Below are 21,766 nucleotides of genomic sequence, written 5' to 3'. Positions count from 1 at the left end.
CATGTAGAAAGATAAAGGTAGCAAATCATCAATGTTCTACAACTCATTAGCCTTATAATGGATGGCCTCATTTTTTCAGAACCTTTCAGCTACCATCTTCCCCCCATGATGTCAGCTTGCTGGTCACAGGCTACCATCAGGTTATTAGATCTTTACCCAAAGCCTAGTATTAGATCCATGGAAACCTGAGTGAAGAAACAACAATTCTTTTGTCATTTGTTAATAAATGTATGCAGTACCTAATGAATATGTGAAGATTTAATCACCCTCTTCTACATGATTAAGTCACCTTTGGCACCAATAGCTGCAGCCAAAACATCAGTATCTGATGGTATAGTTATGAATACGGACTTCAGCCGAGGTGAGTAAGACCTGCATGTAATTCTAGGGTTGTTTATGACTTTGTGGATGATTTTAAGCCATACTCTTTGAGAGAATATAGCAAGACAGACACTCCTCGGTAGATTAACTACCATCTCAAATCGTCCCCTTTGGGTAAATATAGTTCTGACAGTGGCGCAGTGAAGCCCCAGAGCCTTAGAAATGGTTGTGTAACCATTTTTTCTAGCGGTATTCAAGAATGTCATTTAAACATATCATGATGTGACACTGAAACCATGTGTGCTGACAGATTCAATCAGATAGCAAAAATGTACATTAGCTAGATTTATATTATGAAGAGCTGTCCCAAATCAGGCCTGGTTGCTCACCAAGGCCTGAGAGAGAGAGGGAGAAATATGCGACAAGTGAAAGTGATGTGCAGTATTCAGAAGATGATAGCTTTACAATCAGTGACTTCTCAGTTCCAACTTTCATTGCTGCTATACGTTAATCTATATTTGCAGTATAAATTGCATGATCAAGAATATTGTCTCCTGGATTGCACTAGAGCTGTGAAAAAGTATTTTCTCCTTCCTGATTTCTTCTATTTTTGCATAGTCGTCACACTTTAATGTTCCAGATAATCAAACTAATTTTAAGACAAAGACAACCTGAGTAAACACAAAAGGCAGTTTTTAAATGAAGATTTCATGTATAGAAGGAAAAGGCTATCCAAACCTACCTGGCCCTATGTGAAAAAGTATTGCCCCCTTAGTTACTAAATAAACCAATTAACCAAATTTAGTTGATAATTGGTTCAATTTCCCAAGCATGATAACAGTCAGCACTGTTGAAACTAAACATCAATTATATGGAATCTGTCTTGCAAAGTGAGGTAGGTGAAAAGGTCTTAAAAGCCTGCACATGATGCCACAATCTAAAGAAATTCAAGAACAGATAACAAACAAAGTCATTGACATCTATCAGTCTGGAAAGGGTTACAAAGCCATTTCTAAGGGTCTGGGGCTCGAGTGAACCAAAGTGAATTATGTACAAATGGAGATAATTTGGAACAGTGGTGAACCTTCCCATGAGTGGCATACCTAAATTCCTCCAAGAGCGCATCGACGACTCATTCAGGAGGTCACAAAAGAACCCAGACTAACATGGCAGCAGATGCTCTGGACTGATGAGTCCAAAGTTGAAATATTTGGCTGTAGCAGAAGGCAGTTTGTTCGCCGAAGGGCCGGAGAGTGGTAAAAGTATGAGTGTATGGAGATTCCTCGCAAGTTTGGGGCTGCATTTCTGGAAATTGATTTGATATTTATCCATCATGCAATTCCATCAGAGAGACATCCAATTGGACCCAAATTAATTTTGAAGCATGACAACGACCCCAAACATAACGAAGAACAAGGAGTCCTGGAAGTGATTGTATGGCACCCAGAGGGCCCTGATCTCAGCATCATCAAGACTGTCTAAAGAGATATCTATTTTTGAAAGCACAGTACTATATATATATATATATATATATATATATATATATATATATATATATACATACATCCTAAGCAGCAATGAGTGACTGGAGAATATGTGCATAAACTGGCCGATTACTTGAATGCTGAGCACAGAAATCTGGCTGCCAAGCAACGTGAGTGGAGGGAGGCGTCCGATCCGTGTGGAGGTTATAATGAAATTCACACAGCTCTTCGCTTGTAAGCAAGTTTAAGATTAAAGCCACTGTCTCAGGGCTCACTATGATGAAAATGGAAATATGAAATACAGTTTATAAATAGCTACTCTTCCATTGAGGAAAAAATATTGATAATATCAATAAACTTTAAAAGGCAGAAAAAAATAAAGTGAAAATCTTGAATATTGAAAAGAAACTGATACAGAAAATACCGTATTTTTCGCTCCATAAGACGCAGTTTTTTTCCTCCCAAAGTAGGATGAAAAATCAGCCGCGTCTTATGGAGCGAAGATGCAGGCGGGGGGGGGGGGGGGGCAACGATATACCGTATTTATCGGCGTATAACACGCACTTTTTTAACTAAAATCCGGAGCTTAAACCCTACCTGCGTGTTATACGCCGATAAATCCGGGGTCGCAACTGAGGCAGGCGGCGGCGGCGGCCGCCAGCAGAGGAGTCCTGGATTTCTGCCAGTCAGGGGGGCCCAAGGGGTGCCGAGCGGTTGCTGAAGACAACCGCTCGGCAACTCTCGGGCCCCCCTGCCTGACAGATATACAGGAATCCTTTGCTGCTGCTGGCGGCGGCGGCCGCCGCCGCCGCCGCCGCCGCCTGCCTCAGCGCTTCAACTCCTGTGTTGGAAGCGTTTGTCTCGGGTGCCGGCGCTTTACGCTGGGCGCCGGCATATGACGTCAGACGCCGGCGCTCAGCAGTGAAGCGCCGGCACCCGAGACAAACGCCTCACGCTTCCAACACAGGAGTTTAAGGTAAGTGACCGGGGCGGGGGGGGAGATCCTGAGAAGGGGGGGTTAGGGAGTTAGAGGGGAGATCCTGAGAAGGGGGGGTTAGGGAGTTAGAGGGGAGATCCTGAGAAGGGGGGGTTAGGGAGTTAGAGGGGAGATACTGAGAAGGGGGGGTTAGGGAGTTAGAGGGGAGATACTGAGAAGGGGGGTTAGGGAGGGAGGTCTTACTGTGTGTGTGTGTGTCTTACTGTGTTTGTGTGTGTGTGTCTTACTGTGTTTGTGTGTGTGTGTCTTACTGTGTGTGTGTGTGTCTTACTGTGTGTGTGTCTTACTGTGTGTGTGTATCTTACTGTGTCTGTGTGTGTCTCACTGTGTCTGTGTGTGTCTCACTGTGTCTGTGTGTGTCTTACTGTGTGTGTCTTACTGTGTTCATAGCTTATTCAGTTATTGTAATAAATATTTTAGCCCATTTTTTAGCTCAAAATATTTTTTCCTTTTTTTTCTCCTCTAAAATCTAGGTGCGTCTTATCAGCAGGTGCGTCTTATAGAGCGAAAAATACGGTATGTTAATTATTCTGCCAACACGCATTTGCTGCAAATTATTCTGTGTAGTGGTTAACCTCAAGAACAATACTTGGAGAAGGATTGATAGTGATGAATAGCAGGTGGAACCTGGCTCATGGAAGGCCACAGAATAATGTGAATATAGCAGTTTTTCCTTTTACAAGTGTATTACCTTTAAATCATGTCCATTACTTCCAACCTTTCCATGATATCAGTACATAGATCAAGATAAAGGTACACAAAAACCCATTCTAAGCACCTGTCAGGGTTGTCCAGAAAGGGCAGCAGAAAACTTGCACAAATTCACTAAAGCCAACTTGCAACCTCGACTTGTACAAAATTACCCTAAATTTGTTGTTGATTGCAGGAGAGAGGATGCAAGTTAAGGAAAACAATCAACTTGAGAATTCAATAGCCATTCCTGGGAGCTTCCAGGCTCCAGCTATCTGAAGACCTTCGATGGAGTGGCTTCATGGTGGGTGTTCTTATCTTCATGAGAGGGGGGGAGAGGTATAGCCACATATGTGGGGAAAGATAGCCCCAAACACCTTAACTTAGCATGGGGTGGGAGAAGAATAGGCAGAGGAGCGGGCATGCCAAAACACTGCTCCCCATAACTGGAGAATAAGCGCACTGAACCGGAGGAACTAAATGTAATATGGAGCCTCCGGGCAAAACCCAGAGAGTTTCCCAGTATGTCAGTTTTCATCCACCTTGTGTGTGTTGGGGTGAGGTGTAATAAAAGTAACCAAAAGGTGGTATAGAGCCAGGTATACCCACCTCACCTGCATCACTTCTCAAGGGGATGGGAGGATAAAGTTACTAAATATAAAGCACAGAAAGCACTAATCCCATCCTGTGCCTCCTCTTCACCCAATCCCATTCCCAGTGAGATGGGAGTTAAAAATGAATAAAATAACCCTGGGGAATCATTGGACCCTTGATGATTGGGTTGGGGGGTTAAAGTAGCAAATAAAACTCTTTCCAGAGGCACATATCTCCACCCATTTCCTCCCCCTATCCTCCATAGCTACCCTGTGCGATGGAGGGGGTATTGTCATTCAACAACTCATATATTGGTTCATATATACAGTAAGTTTGGAGAGTTTTAGCATGCAAGCTCAGATCAGTCTGGTCAGTCAAGTTAATCCTTAAATGAACTAACTAACCACTCAACATCTTAATGAATAAACCCACATTTAAAAACCTAACCAGTCCCTGCATTCACTATTCCAGGTGCTATTTCCAACATTTACAGCACTCACTGTGAAGAACTCTGATAGATGGACAGACATATAGTGAGATCAATAGACAAACAGAAAGACAGACAGAAACATAGAAATTGACTGCATGTAAGAACCATTTGGCGCATGTAGCCTGTTTTTTTCAGGATGTAATGATTCAAACCTTAATCTGTCTGGTCTGTTCTTAGTCACAGGATAGCCATATGACTATCCCATGTCTATATTCCTTTACTGTATAAGCCTCTGCCACTGAATTAGCCCACCAGAAAAACAATGTTTTGTAACTCTGTAGCACTGTTTCTTTTATATATAAAGTTAGACAATATAGTTTTCCAAGGTCTTAATTACGGTTTGGCATCTATAAGCGATGGAGTTTATCTTACCATATCATCAGATGTCAAGAGATATACACAGAATTTGGCTGTCTACATAAGATCCTGATATGAGTATGCAATAGTTATTTGACATAACATAATCTTATGCCTATGCACAGTTGTTAGCAACCTGAATGTAAATTCTTATGGGCCATGCTCATGTGGTTCTCCATTGTTACTATATAGTAAGGGTCCCCACTTCTAGCAAATGATGGCAGAAGACCTTTTGACAGCCATCCATAGTTTATTTACCAGATTCCTAGATGCTTCTTCATATCTAGTGTTTTATGTTACCCCATACTGCATATACCCTGGTTCATGCAATGCTAACAAAAACCATAATATCTGTCGCAACATGCTTATCTTTACACAAGTCTACGAATCTGACATGGGAACATCATCCATAGTTAGTAATACACCACAACTGGCTAGCATATATCATTAACCCCAAAAAGGTGATTTTGTTAAGTTAGGTTAAGAAAACTAACTTAACTTAAGTCTCCAATCATAATATTACAACAATGTGTGCTTGATTATATTCTTACCAGGATGTTTTAGAGTCCTGAATGTATTCTTCAAATAATTTCCAGGGACATATATTTTTTTTTAGCTCTGGACAATTCAGTCACCATCTTGCAATATGTTGTAGTTGTTCACTTGTTCTTTTTTTAAGACTGCTTGATCCCACAGAAAAATGTCCATCTTACAGTGCTATTCTAATCTTGCAGCACTATTTGACATGTTGGAGTAGCTCCTCTTGGAAGGTTGACACGCAAACATGGATTGAAGGCATATAAAGCCAAAAGAGTGGAAAATATTTGTTCATAGCCATAGCTAAAATTGTAATGTGTGTCTACATTTTAGCAATAAGAGGCTGTATGTGGCCTTCTCCCACTGCCATACCTGCTGATAGGGTACAAAGCAGGCAGAACTGGATGTTTCCATGGAAACTATGAAAGCAGAAGTGAATCTGCTTTAATAGGTTTGTCGGAACGTCTGTAGATGATTTTATCGTTCAGGAAGATAACTCGGGTAAATTAAACTGAAATGTAATTCTGCCTACTCCATATGCATTTTGCAGGCTATTTTAACCAGAAATGTAGTTATTGCTGTAAAAAGTTAGAAAAGCCACTGGCTCAAAACGCATAGCATTCGAAATTTAAATAGATTTGCTTAGTAGTAATTAAATAGTTAAATTAGCCTTCTGATCTCCAAAAAATTATTAGAAGTATACCATTTAAACATACAATATAATACCAGAATAAGAGAGGCATGGTCTTCAGCCTGGAGTCAATTCTACATTGCTATAATTGTGTTCTCTACTCATCATAATACAAGGAGAGGTTGCAATCAGTCTATACATGATTTAGCAAGTTCCCATTCGTGCCTTTTCTTAGAAACTGAATGAATTTGGTACACCAGTACATATTTTACTGAACATTACCTAATGTACAAATTGCATATTGAAATCCATTTTGCATGGGGACATAGTTTTTGTAATTAGAAACACCTCCCCAACTAATTCTACTGAACGTGGGGAGCATTCGCCAGTACCCATTTTGTACATGCTCACCGATATTGATGGGAGTAGCAGCAGCCAATCACACATAAGTTTGCTAGCATTCATGTGATTGACTGCTGCCTCATAACACATATCATGCACTGTTTATAAAAAATATAGTTTTGTGGATTAAAACTGTAATACAAATTAGATGTCTAAGGTATTCTCTGTAGTCATAATGATACATTTTATTTAATTAAAAACATGATGGATATCACTGGTATATGTTCACGAGTCACAACAGTCTGTTATCGAGGCACACCAGAGTATCACATCAGATTGACTAAAATCTGTACAAAAAAGAACAAGCATGTTTATGTATCTGAAATATGATAGATTGTTCCAGCTGACTGGACCATACCATTGGTTGCTAAAGGGATATAACTATTTTTCCCAAAGCTCCCATCAAACATTTTCTATACCTTTCTTTTTTATCTTAATACACAAATATTTAAGAATGCTACTTAAAAAAATAAAGTTATAATTTAAAATTAGTCAGTTGCTCATTTGTTTCTGATCGTTGATCGTTATTAGCTGCTTTTTCATGAGACACAAAAAAAAGAAAATCTACATATGCTGGTATATGTTTAGTTAATTACTGGTTTGTTTTTACCTTTCTCTGTTAAATTTCAAGGAATGTAGTATGGCAGGTCTCTTCTGTCGGAGATTCCATAGGTGTAAAGTGTCATCCTCCAAGGCACTCACAAGCGCTCCCTATATAAAAATATAAAAGGTTTAAAAGGAAATGGCTTTAGACATACTCATGCGTTACCATTAATCAACTATTCTGTTGCCAGTACAAATGAGGATAATCATTGAAAAAGAAAATATCTTAACTTGATACAATATCTAGTGTTTGAGGCACTAAAATGTCACAAAAATCTATTAACTATTTGTTCGACTGAAGTGGTGGATTAAATCTGTCTTCTCCTTTTACCAACTGTTAACGGAAGTTGGTCTTACACAAATAACCAACACGTAGGGCGATTCTATGTTCTCTTACAGACAGTTGGTACACCATATGACCAAAAGTATGGTGCCAGGCATTCTCGTCCAACATCGCTGCCTGACCTAACAAATGCTTTTTTGGGCTGAATGGTCACATATTCCCACAGAAACGCTCCACAATCTCGTGGAAAGCCTTCACAGAAGAGTAGTGGCTGTTATAGCTGTGGGGGGGTCAACTTCACATAAATGTCCATGGTTTTGGAAAAGGTTGCCCAACAAGCTCATAGAGGTATGTTGGTTAGGTGTCCATATACCTTTGGTCATATAGTGTGCTTTTATTTCTATTCCAAATAATCAAAATACTGATATGCATTGAAAATATAAGCTTGCAGAAGTATTAAAGCTCATTAGATCCTACTTTTGCCTCATCAGGTCTATACATGCAGATAATTTTTTCAGAGTCCTCCCCAGTTGGACAACAATGGATGAAGTTGTGTTAAAGATATCACCGAATGTGGTTTTTACCTTGAAAAAATGTCTAATATGTAATGTTTATACGCATTAACAGGTTAGGATGATGAACCCTATTAAAAGAATGGCATATGTGAGAGAACATTTAAAATCTTTCCAGCATGTTGAAGCGGGGATAGTACAAAGACCTTTCAGGGCCACCAGATGAACAATACTTTGCCAATCTATTTTTCTGTTAATACATTGATCGTTTTCATGCTCTATAAACCTGTCCACGATATGCAGACACGTACAACAAATGGTTCTGATATATTTTTCTGGTTAACAACAGGCTATTAGCTACACCAGAGGAAGAGAGCATGTTATAAAGCACGTAGTGTAATAATGTTAAAATAAATAAACCAACGTCTGGTGTGTCATCATACGCCAAATATGATGCCACATGTACAAAAAGTGCTTCTGACAATTAGCAGGGATGTTTTGTTGTTTTCCATGGTGATTCCTTCACATTTAGCTTGGCTCCACAATCTCTCTTTAACACTTAATATATGCACAATTCCAACATGGAAAGCACACAAGGGCATACATGCACATAGCAGCCGCGCAACAAAATTTACTGTATGCTTAATTATCTACCAGTGTTGGTTCTAATCATAGCTTTTAGGCATCCAATATAGTCTCAATATAGTGTACAAATATTATACATACATTATATATATTTAATTATATTATACATACATATATATATGTATAAAATTTATGTATATACATATACATGCAGAAACACAAAGTACATACACATGCATACATAAAATTACACAGCAATAGAAAATTAACAATGGATAACAAAAGGAAGTGGGAAAGACATGATATATATAAGCCAGTGATGTCAGAGGAGAGATTAAAGTGATTGTACTAACCTCATTAATCAGGAACTGAAGTTGGATTACCGCAGCTCCGCTGTCATGCTGGCAAAAGCATTCAACTCCTGGCCGACCGAACCTGACATTAATTATGTTAAGGAAGAGCTGCTTTAGACTTTCACTTAATAAAAAAAAGTATTTACAGACGACACAGGCATGAACATAACAAGCAGTGTAAATGCCAGGAGGCTGCACATTGCCTTTGATCAAAGGTGAAGTTAGAAGCTTATAACAGCGCGAGTGTGTAGAGTCAGATTATGATGGGTTTTTGTTTTTGGAAAACAGCAGTGTCATCAGAAAAATGAAACCTGGTATAAATAGATGTCCACATTATACAAAATATATTTAACAAATCCCTGAGGGCAAGGACCCTGGATTTGTGACATTTCCCTGGTGGCACCTAGCTCTTTGAATTTCTATATAGGCCTATTTTGCCAGCTAGTGAAGAAGAGACCCTGGGTGTCAAAAAGTCCCTTTTGTGCTTTTTCTGTATTCAAATGTCAAGTAGAAATTATCATATCGGATAAAGGGATTCATCGTTACGCATCACATAAAGCTAATTTGACATGCTTGATATTTCTAAATATTAAAAACATAGCAAATTAATATAATGTAGGATAATACACTGGTAACGTTTCTTGCGTTGGAGTTAAATGTATATTTTTTCTTCTTCCCTTATATATATGCAATGGATATTACTTGTGGGAAACTTCAATGTTTAATAGGAGCTGTCATGTCAAAAAAACCCACTAAAAATAGCAAAGTCTGATTTTATACATCTCCAAAACCATAAAACCAGCAGGAACACGAGCTACTCTGTAAATTTAGATAGATTTGGAAATATAAATCTGATTGGCAGTAAATCTGACAGTCTTGAGATAAAATAGGTGATTTTTATTATTACCATATACATTTTACATATTGCTTCCACGACATTTGAAGACCGCCTTAACCTAAATCTAAACTTAAAAAAAATAAAAAAATCAACATGACAGCTGTGTCACCTGTATGGGCTATGTGGGACAATGGAGTATCTCTATAATAGTATCCCTAAATGCATTAAACACAAGTCAAGGGACTGCCATACCGTTCAATCATTTGCAAACGCCACATAACAGTATGCTTTTATTGTTGGATTTGCTTGTTGGTAATTTAATTATTATTCGCACATCTGCACTCCAGGAAAAAGAAATGCCCAATTTTCAATGTCGTATAACCATACCTGGAAACTCTCCGAGTTTGACCCAGAGATTGCCGGGTGAGCGCTGCTCCTCCGGTTCTCCGGGTCAAGACCTGAATCCTCCTGGTCGCGGGAGCGGTGTCTTGACACGCCCCGCTCCTCGCCCCTTTTTTCCTTGAAATGGGGGTGTTTACCGCTGCCATCAGCGGGAACTCCCCCGACATCAGCGGGACCGTCCACTGATGTCAGCGGGACCGTCCACTGACGTCAGTGCGCAGTCCTGGCCGCGTCCCGCAAGGGAAGGCTCCGGGTAGCCAAAGCCGAGAAATTCCCAGGTATGCATATAACGTCTAATCCACTAATGCATCACTGGTTTTAACAATATTTAAGATTACAAATGCGTAAAACACGCTGGCAGGCGTAAATGAAAAAAAGAGACCAAGAGTATTCTAGTGCTGTAGTGGACAATATGAGTAACATCTAGGAAATGTATTCGGACTCAAAAGATAGAAAATGGGCGCATATTTAGACAGGTTAGATTAAGCAGAAAAAGTCTTAGATCAAAATGAATGAAAAGGGGGATCATGTGGTAGTGAGAGATACCTTACAAAAAGAAAGAGATCAAGTGTTTGAGAAAGAGACATGGTATACAATAGAAAAGGCTATTCTTTAAGTAAGATGCCTAGGACCAAGGAAGGTTTGAGGTTCTACTGGTATGAAGATCGTCTTAAACATTTATCCCTTTCTCTATGAAGTTTTTCAAAAACAGTGCACAGCAGAACATTACATTTTTAAGTTTGAAACAACAGGACCTACTAACAAAAACAATTTGTGGTGTAAACATTTAAAAGATCTAATCACCATAGCAAAACTTCCCACCAGTCGAAATGATAATGATTCTATTTTAAATCCATAATTCCAGTTTGTATTTTAATTTTTTATTTTCATAGCACGTTAAATCTGATTTCCAAAAAAAAAAAAAAATAAACAGCTAGGGGAGTTATTCTACTCTATAATAAAGTTAAGCCATCAATGAGCAAAAACAAAAGAAACTGTTAAAATAAAAAGGAAAAAAAAGACCTGGTCTTTTCTCACATTCAAATTCCCATAACTGTTCGTCCAGCCTACACATAAACACGTTTCCAATAAACATGCTTGTTTTTATTGGTGTTTGCTTAAGCTGAACTACAGCTCGGATTTCAACAACACAATATTGATTTGCAATTTATTTTCTAGCAAGGACGTGAAAGTTAAGAAGTACAATAACATTTTACAATAGAAAATGTCTGGTAAAGCAGATCAGATCCATTTTAACACTTAGGTCCTAGGAACCTAACTGGTTCCAAAAAAAAATAAATGTTCAGTAGGGAACAACTTTAAAACCCTATGGCATTGCTTATAAAGGTGCATTTAGGTAAAAGGAGTCAACCACCCCTTAGGGAATTATAGTGTAATTAATTACCCACCGGTTTGAATACAGGGACACAAGTCTACAGACATCTCCAACCTAATTTATTCACCGTTACTTATTATTAAAGTACAATTCTGAAAGCTACTATGAAAATGTATCAAGAAGAACAGTGATGTTTTAGGGATTAATGGTTTATTTCAAACTTTTAATTCATATATATTTTTTTTATTTCATTTCATTTTATAGGGTTAGTTGCCTTGGATACATTCACCAACCTCCTGTGGGCATGGATACTCCAGTCACACGGATCTACACCGTGGAGGGAAGAAAGCTAAAGAGAGAAGAGACTCCTGGTCTGTAGCGATCTGGACAACAGAGGAGGATCCATAGGTTGGTTTTTTTTTACTAGAGGTTTGCATTTTCCATACACTTATCAAAAGAGTTTATATATTATAAAGACTATGTATCCAATGAGGAATAACCAAATAAACTAATTAAAGAACTAAAGAAATAAAATCTCCCTTTAGATTCAAAGAGCATAGCTTATCAAATCAGTCTACAATCTACATCAGTTTTTACATACAGTTGTGTGAAAAAGATAGTTTACCCTCTTTGAATTCAATGGTTTAAGAGGACATAATAACAATATAACATATGTTCCTTATCAAATCTACAAATTAGGCAAATACAGCCTCAGATGAACAATACATGACCAATTACACCGTGTCATGATTCATTCAACATAAATAAAGCCAAAATGGAGAAGCCATGTGTGAAAAACTAAGTACAGGTTATGACCCAGTAACTTGTAGAACAATGTTTACCAGCAATTACGTGAAGTAATTATTTTGACTGGGCTATTGCAACACCTTGATTATTTTCTTTTGTAAGGCATCCAGTGGTAGATTGGCTGGTGTGCTTGGGTACATTGTCCTGTATACTGATATTTGACTCTAGAATACTTTGGTATACATGGTCGACTCAATGACTGCAAGGTTCCCCTGGTCCTGTGGCTGCAAAATAAGCCCAAATCATCACCCCTCCAATACGTGCTTGACCGTTGGTATGAGGTGTTTGTGCGGATATGCTGTGTTTGGTTTTTGCAAAACATTTTGGAGATGTCTTGTCTTTTCAAAGGACATTGTTCCAGAAGTCTGCAACTTTGCAAACCTAAGCCATGCTGCCGTGTTCTTTTTAGGAGAGGAGAGGCTTTCTCCTGGCAACTCTTCCAAACAAATCATAGAATGTACTTTTTTCTTCACATGACTGTAGAGCCCAGCTGAGTATCGTATTTTTTTATTTTCAGCAGGCATACAAGTCAAAATTAGGTGGTTTAGAACTAGTATCTTATGAAGGCTTATTAGCACTTAATACATTATTGTGTTTATTTAGATGGGCAGGTTTTTGATAAGTCCTTTTTTGTATATGGTGCTAGTGATTAAAAAAACTCTACTGCCAGGTAAAACTAAAAAGCCATATAGCTCTCATAGAGCTGCAATCAAGGCTAGAACTTACTGGGCTACTGTATACTAATACTAGTCTTTCTTTCCTTTGAATTGCTCATCATTTCTTACTGAATAATTTCGAACCTTTGTGAAAAAGTTACATTGATTCTAACTCTGAAAACAATCAAATACTGTAACAGAACAATACAGCAATTTACATCCAAAGATACAGCTGCCATGTTGTTAGCAGTGCAATTTCTTTCTTCACAGCTTTTTTTTTCTTTGTAAAATATTAATAAAATGAATAAATCGCCATACAAGCAAGCTATTAAATGTCTTAACACGTTCCACTGGAACAGGGGGGGGTTGGAAGCAGCACTCAACAGGATCAGTTCCAATATCACAAAAGACCGCCTTTGCAAAAAATATTGTTATTCCGTTAGTAAAGACTACAGGGCAACCTAATACATATTTCACAACAAGACACTTAAAGGACCACTCCAGCTCTATTGTCATGTTAAATTTTTTGCATTAAGTATTTTACTGTATAGATTCTTTAGTTATTAGCAATAGAAAATAAGCCTTCTTCTCTGGCTTCCTCTACTAAAAGAAGCATACTTAACCGTGGTTCTTACAGATGCTCAGTAGCATGAGAATTCTAATTAAAAGGGAGCTGAGCTCCAACTGCAATAAACAGGAGTAGCAGCTGCCAATCAAATGTTTGTCGGCTGCACACTGATGTTAGTACGCTTTATGCTTACACTTTCTGATTTCAGGAAAGGCAACTGGGGAAGTGTAAATTAAAACAGAAATCTAACTCCAATAACTAAAAACGTATGCACCAAAATGCACTAAAAAAAATAAAAATAAGACTGTCCCTAATCACAGTCTTTTAGGGGCAGTTCCTATTGACTGCTACTTCTTCACGCCAGTTGAACATGTGAGTTTTAAAGAAGCGACCCATTTAATTCAATATTTGCCCAGAAGCCCATCATTGCTTTGACCTGTTACCCTAAAATTATTAAACGGAAGACGGAAGAGTCTGAAGTCTACTCTTAGTCTACTAGGTGCAACAAGTAGAGTTGGATGCTTCACTGCCAACGGTGAGCAGTACTAGCTGCAAACAGAAGTGACTTAGAGAGAAATGTTAACATTTGCCATATCCAACTAGAGCTAAGAGCATCTCTGCGGTTATAACATGAAACATTTGGGAACAAGATCCTCTTGCCAGAGATCTCAAGTTCTCCATGTTGGTGGGACACAGAAACAGAGAAAAACACAGCTGCCAAACCTCAAGATAACTAACATTAAGTTAATATGCACCTAACATGGTGATCCCTCTTTTAAGCAAATGAGCAAAATCATCTTAGCATCATAAAAAAAAACAAGTTTTTATAATGTCAGCTACTCCTTTTTCAGTGCATGTGCCGTCCAGTTGAGTTTCTTCTAGTGTGTTTCTAATCACTGTGTAAATTATATCGTTCATGTATCTGCACACCTAAAATTATTAAAGCAATGATATACAATTTATCCTATGGAGTTTCATATACAGGTTGGGTACCATGGAAGAACAACTCTGATACACAGAGTTATTGAGTGATGAAACGGGTAGAGCTTTCCTGGAAGCGGTTCAAGTGAAAATCTAATAATACAGTGCACTTTCATTAAACTGGAAGACGCAAGGTTGTCTTTGACACAAGGTCACTAAAGATAGGAAACCCTGGTTTTTAACATTTTCTTTTCACCTTTTCAATTAATTTACTCCTAGCTAAAGTGACATTATTTCCTCATCTGCAGTAATTTAGACACACTAATGCACTCCTCATCGCCACTTTAACCTAATTTTCAATCGAGAAAAATATACAAAAGTCAATGTATGAGTCATATTTCTTAGAATCTAGACATTGGATTCTTGAAATAGAAGCTTATGGGATCACAGAATCCAAGAATACTTTGGCTTACATGTTGGTTATGAGATGGCTCTGAGATTTGGAATACTGACAGTTTCATTTTTCAGATACATTCATAAAATGTCAGTGTTTGGTAAATGGACCCCTTATTTTTTGCTTACGTTTCTTTTAATAAAACAAGCATGAACTAGGAGCCACATGTGGGTGAGGGGAATATCATTCAATTTTTGCTAAATTGTAAGTAAGTAGATTTGTTTTAGGCTATGAGAGGGCAATTTTAACATATTTAGTGATTTATCTGAAACAGGACTTTACAGTATATAGGTAAAAGTTTCAAGGGGACCAATCATTAATCTGGTACACATACAATGTGGGGTAACTAAGCAATGCAGAAAGAAAATACCGTATTTGCTCGATTATAAGACGAGGTTTTTTTCAGAGCAAATGCTCTGAAAAATACCCCTCGTCTTCTAATCGGGGTCGTCTTCTAATCAGACCTCAAATAGAGGGGGCATAGGGCATTTCTGGAGTGGCGTTAAGGGGGCATTTAATAGAGCACTCTGCCTCCTGAAATGCCTTATACCTCCCTATATGCCACTCTGCCCCATAATATGCCTTTTAACCCCCTAAATGGCAGAGTGGCATATGGTGGTATAAGGCATTTCTGGAGGCAGAGTGCTCTATACAATGCCTTTTAACTCCCTTAATGCCACTCTGCCTCCTGAAATGCCTTATACCTCCCTATATGCCACTCTGCCCCATAATATGCATTTTAACCCCCTAAATGCCAGAATGGGATATAGGGGTATAAGGCATTTCTGGAGGCAGAGTGGCACATAGGGGGTCAAAAGGCATACCATGGGGCACAGTGGCATATAGAGAGTTAAAAGGGATATCATGGGCCACAGTGCCATATTGGAGTGGCAAGCCTGGGGGCAGATGTGCGTAACTGGGGGACAGGTTGGAAAATACAAGAAATAAAAACAAAAAAAATCTTTTTCTCAATCATAGCTTTTATTAAAAAAAACTAGTTTACATGAATTAACATTTACTGGTAAAACTTTTTTCCTTTGGGGTCGTCTTATATTCAGGCTTTTCCTTTTTTTCCTAAGTTAATATTCAGATTTTGGGGGGTCGTCTTATAATCAGGGTCGTCTTATAATCGAGCAAATACGGTATATGATAACCTTTTATGCTGAGACTGTACATCCTGATTCCTGGTCATCATCACAGTATCAATGTGCCATGACAGGACAATGGAAGTTGTATCCTTTGAGGCTCAGGATTTTGTATATACCACAGTCTGGGGCAATCAAAATTTTATACAGTATATGGCGTTGGTTGGGTCAATCAGAATTTTATATATAGCACAGGTGGAGGCAATCAGGATTTTTTTATAAGTTTGAGCCAATCAGGATATTTTATATATCCAGATTGGATATTTTATATATGGCATAGGAAGGCTGTTTGTGGACAAAGATGGCACAGGTAGGCTCTATAGGGGCACTGACCAGTTTGGAACAAAGATGTCACAGGCAAGCTGTTTGGGGCCCAAGATGGCACTGAAAAACTGTATGAGGGCACAGGCAAGTTGTTCAGGAGATGGCACAGGAAGGCTCTTTGGGGGCAATGACAATCTGTGGTACAACCAAACTGTTTAGGGGCTTATATGGCACAGACAAGGTGTTTGGGGAGCAAAGGTGGCACTGTGGGACTTGGGCTTGGTTTGCAGGGACAATTTTCACACCAGGGCCCTCTGTCAGGCCAAATATAGCCAACAGCATTCCACATTCAGCGTAGTAAAATACTTCCCTTACCTTTCAATGCTGCACAGAAGAAACACTTAAACTAGTATCTAAACTATTCTACTTTGTTATAATTGACTCCTAAGCTTTCATACAGTTCTGTGCTGTTCGAAGCAGATACGTATTTTATCTCCCTGAATAATTGCTCACACACAAACAAAACTTTTAAGATGATTTTATAGTTTCTATGGCAACAACATATCAGTGCCTGCTTTTATGTCACATGATCATTAAGTATTCCCTGCAAGGAATTTAAGAATTCATTCTTGGAACAGCATGGACATTCACCAGGGCTAGGAAAGTTGTTTCCAATGCTACATTTAGATGGGAAAAAACAGTTAAATTAAGAAGATGAGATGGAACAGCACCTTTAAGTACTGTTGCATAGCAGAACTGCTGGTAAGGTCCTTGAGGACAAGTCTGACTCTCCATGATAAGGAAAACTGCTAATGAGGTCCTCCAGGATTAGTCTGAGCGTCAGTGCTCTGCAGAATGGCTGGTGGGGTCCTTGAGGGCTGGCTTGTTTATCCTTGATAAACAAAACTGATGGTGGGTCAGTCAATACTGAAATGAGAATCCTTGCTTTACAGAATTGGTGGATTTATCCTCAAGGTCCAACTTGTTTATGGACTGTTACTTTATAAAAGTGCTAGGAAGTTACTGATGGCTATTTTAAGTGTTCCTGCTTTTTACCACTATAGATACAGACCAAGATTTCCATATCCATTAACTAAGGAAAACACAACTTGTTAAAATGGCCCTAAACAACAATGGCACACTCCAGTCACCATGTCTACTTTAATGCATATGATAACTGAGGGGTCCCTTTATATTTTTGTGGTGGCCCCCTTGCAAATGCATTTGGGCATTATGCGGAATTCCAGGATATTCATTTGCCCTTCTACCATCCCACACCTTTCTTTACCACCCACAAAAGTGCTTGACCAGATACATCTCCTGGCATGTGACATACTTGTCACCATACTTGTCACCAGCACATTCCAGGGGGGTCTAATGCTCTGCATGACCAATTTCAACAATTCAAGTACTTCCAGGTGACTAATTCGCTGCTTCGAAAAGCTTATTAGTAGCGGAAAACATCGGGTCGCAGAAAGGGCATTCTTCTGAAGCTCTTGAGCTGCAGCCTCTCCTTAAGGTAAGTGCTTTTTTTGCGTGTTTGAAGAATGCATATGAAAGTATTTACAAAGTTCTTTGTTCAGGGGACTCCCTGTGAGGTGGAGTGTCCCTTTAGTTTCACAGTTCATCCTATATTATAAGAGAGATACTGTACAGCGCCCACATAATCAGCGCTGATTTAGTATCAGCAACATTATGACGCACATTACATTTATTTATACAGCGCCATCAGATTCCGTAGCTCTGTAGAGTAAGTAAAATCACAAACAATAACAAACTGGTACAAAAGTAGAAGAGGGCCCTGCTCTTGCAAGCTTACAATCTAGTTGGCGGTTGAGGGGTAAGTAAAACAGTTAGAGAGTAACTGCTTGGATGGGGATAAGTTGGTTGAGTCAGGATGATCGCCAGAGGCCACTCAGCTGGCTTGATTGGATGTTGGCTGAGGGTATTAGAAGGAAAGCGGGTTGTCAGGGAGCTTTCAAAAGTTGCGTACGACGGAGAAAGTCTTACAGAACAAGGAAGGGAATTCCAGAGAAGGGGTACAGCACGTGTGAAACCCTGAATGCAGGAGTGAGAAGAGGTAATGACAGTAGAAGAGTGACTCAGGCCATGAGTAATTAAGTCGATCCATTATTTTGAAACAATACAATTCATTAAAAAAAATAAAGTGAAATATAAAAAAATGCAATGGGGAGTTTTGATAAATTAATTTAGTTACGCTGAAGGCTGTAAAGGTGATTGTCCCCCTAACGGAGCAAAACATTCTAGTAGCTGTGTTAATATATAAGAAAAACAAGTTTATTTTAATAACACTGTGATGACCATGCAGCATTATAACGAAGTTCATTATAGGAAGTTAGTACGTGTCCTACTTTAGTAATACTTCTAAAAGCGGTGCTTTTTTTGTAACTAAACAATTGCTTTTGTTGAGTTTTTTTCAGTGTGATCCTTCAAACAATTACTCAGTAACACAAATCACCTGAAGCATTACAGCTTCTTCAACAAAGAAATGACAACCTTTCAATAATGTAAAATTAATTCTTATTGTAAAGAGGCAGAAAATTATGCCGGCACTGAATAAATATGAGTCATTTCAACTCCTGCATCAATTCCTGGAGACTAAATTGGCCACACGATTTTATAGCGGTGTTGATGATTGATCAACAATGCAACGGATCTCATTCCTTTAGTCCAAAGTACATTTTGTTATACCTGAGATGTTTAACATTGAACAAGAGAGTCCTATTTTCTTAGCACAATTCTTAATTTACAATAAATTTAGAACATAAAATGTCTGTACTGTTAATTTATGTCAGAGTTTTCATTGTTGAAGGTAATGAAGGTAATGAAGGAAAAGACAAAATATGTTACTATGCGAAACAGTGAAAAAGAACATTTTGGGGGATTTATTAGAACAATTGCTGCATTGTGTAAAATGGATATGTTTTACTATAGGGAGGATGGAGACCAAACCAGAATGTAAAACGAAAACTATTATTATTACATTACATTTTTTTTATAGAGGGCCAGTATAGTCTGTAGTGTTATAACCATAGGGAGAGAGTCCTGTTGTTATGTCCTGTCTACCATTTGTACAGTGCTGCAGAATCTGACTGCGCTATTGAAAACAATACATAATAATAACTCTTTATTTACGGAACAGAAGCAGGATTTTTTCCATTTTGCATGCAGACATTCTTTATGGAGTTAGAAAATGTGGTTTGTTTTATTTAACTGTTTTTAACCCCTCCCCCTAGATGCCTCTACTGATAACAGGAAGCATTCATATGTACGCTGTACATTATATTTTATTTGTAGAGTATCAGCAGATTCTGCAGTACTATCACGAAAGCAAAAAATACAAAACTGCCAATAACATTAATAAAGATTATATACTAAACGAACAATAACATGGACTCTTGTTAGGAGATACTACCTATAAGGTCACTATCCCTTACGGCATATGCTTATTAGCAACCCTACTATATTGAGTGTGATAGAAGTCTTAAAATGGTCTCCAGCGTGCACTAAAACAATAGAGCTAGAAATATGTCTCTTGCTTTGCGGTTTTATCAGTCAGTAGTGGATGAGTTTTGGTTTTTCGACACCCACATAGAGATGTAAAGAAGACTACAGAACACAATACATCTGCCAGATGTCAAGTCGTACATTCAGCAGAAAACAAAAGTTAAAAAATAAAAACGTAAATCAATAAAAAAAAAATTCTAGCTGTGTCCTACTTAGTACATCTTCTGTCTCCTTTCCCCTTGTAAGCTTGCAAGAGCAGGGCCCGCTTCTCCTTCTGTATCAGTATATTAACTATTATTAACAGGTGATGTTAGCAGTAATCTACGCTATGGAATCTGCTGGTGCGCTACATACAAAATGTCTGCTATTGGCTATTTAAGGCAATATTAATACTAAATAAACCTATATAAAACTATGCTGCTTTTATGGTCACAAGGAATTCCCAGATATAAAATGAGTCCCAAAAGGCAGGGATTCCAGATGACTACATAATGATGATGACGACTATAATAATCAGTTTTGGGTTTTATAGCTACATGGCCTTGCACAAATAGATTCCATTTGAAGGCACACTGCACCTGTCTTTTTGCATACAACTTAAACCCTACAATCGTCATGCGGATCTTAAAAACAAGAAAAAATTGAGATGCTGCTCCCAAAGTATACTTATAAGGCGAGTCTTCAACACACATTTTGCTTATTTTAAACTTGTAAACATCATTACGGAACTGTAAAATGTAGGATTTGTAAAAGTGACAGGTCCTCTTTAAATCTGTTTTTATGAAATTCTATGCCATAGTGACATAGTGACATAGGCTGAAAAAAGACATGCGTCCATCAAGTTCAGCCTTTCCCATATCCGTTTATTTCTTGCCGTTGATCCAGGTTGGAAATAAATCTTACTGCAACTATGTTAGTACTGAGACAAGACGCAGACACAATTATATGGACCAACTTTATTTTTAAGTACTGAGGAATTGCCTACTTTAGGGAACCATGGCAACTAGGTTTGGCTTTCTGGCACCTACGCTTTACCTACTGGACACTAATTAGCTCTATTCAAAGCTTTCGGCTCCCGGCTCTGCCTCTTCGGTATATGCTGTTTTTAGGATGCACGGTTTCCTAGCTCGTGCAGGTTATCTAGCCCTGGTATTTGTATAGGCGGTATAAAAATGGCTTCTCTAGAACTTTGTAAACAATTACTTTGTCTGATCTTCAGGCAGCGCAGTTTTCTGATCTGTAACTACAACCATTCCTTTGATGCCTCAGGTTTCATAGCACCGCTTAGTACATAGAACCCATCTTTGCCATTTATCGTACTTCATAGTTATATAAATACACATGGAAAGAGAATACATTCTCTGGCACGGATTGGACTTTGGGCAAGTGCCACGGTCAACAGAAACGGATAGCAGGGAGGATAACCTTTCTCAATGGAGGATCTGCCTTTTTCCGAGACGTGTACAGGAGCCAAGAGGAAGAGAACAATGGTTTTCCAGAATTACAGGCTACTGTTTCTACAACTGCATCAATGAACACAAACTCCCCATTCTTTTTATATTTCTTCTGCATTACAGGTATGGTGTCAGTTTAAAACCATGCCAAGCTGCTTGCTAGGACTTGCCGAACTGATGAACGGGATACTTGGGAGATGTCCTTGTCCTCGATCTCTAAATTCATAGCTAGGCTGCAGAATTCACCAGAATGAATCCAGGTACGGAACCGCTGTTAGAACTCAATTATATATGAAAGATACCAGTAAAATAAGAATAGCTGGAAACATCCAAAGAGGCCGGTTGAATTCACAATGTGTTATAAAGTGGCTGTGGAAGCAGCACACAATGTCAGACATCACCGGACAACTATGAAACTTACTCTGAATACTGAAAAGACACAACATTACAGTCATCACCGGTGTATTTGGGGTAAAGGTGAATACAAGGTGGAATACAAGATATATCATGCTCAAAAGCAGGTGATGGCTTCCCAAGCAACATTGTGGAACTTG

The 21,766-nt window shown here is 38.5% G+C and overlaps 1 protein-coding gene across 7 annotated transcripts in view; it reads right to left on the bottom strand.

Annotated features, from left to right (window-relative positions):
* STXBP5 (syntaxin binding protein 5) overlaps positions 1–21,766 on the bottom strand; it is a 144,199-nt gene that overhangs the window by 80,430 nt on the left and 42,003 nt on the right. For all 7 annotated transcript variants that reach the window (XM_053461371.1, XM_053461373.1, XM_053461374.1 and 4 more), the window contains exons 3-4: positions 8,840–8,921; positions 7,114–7,214 (exon numbers count right to left, since the gene is read on the bottom strand). In XM_053461371.1, the coding sequence (XP_053317346.1) occupies positions 7,114–7,214; positions 8,840–8,921 (183 nt within the window). The remainder of the gene's footprint in view (positions 1–7,113; positions 7,215–8,839; positions 8,922–21,766) is intronic.

Source organism: Spea bombifrons, chromosome 3, assembly GCF_027358695.1.
Source record: "Spea bombifrons isolate aSpeBom1 chromosome 3, aSpeBom1.2.pri, whole genome shotgun sequence".
Taxonomy (NCBI): Eukaryota; Metazoa; Chordata; class Amphibia; order Anura; family Pelobatidae; genus Spea; species Spea bombifrons.
The sequence above is the reverse complement of the archived record's forward strand: the minus strand, read 5'-3'. Positions and strand labels throughout refer to the sequence as shown.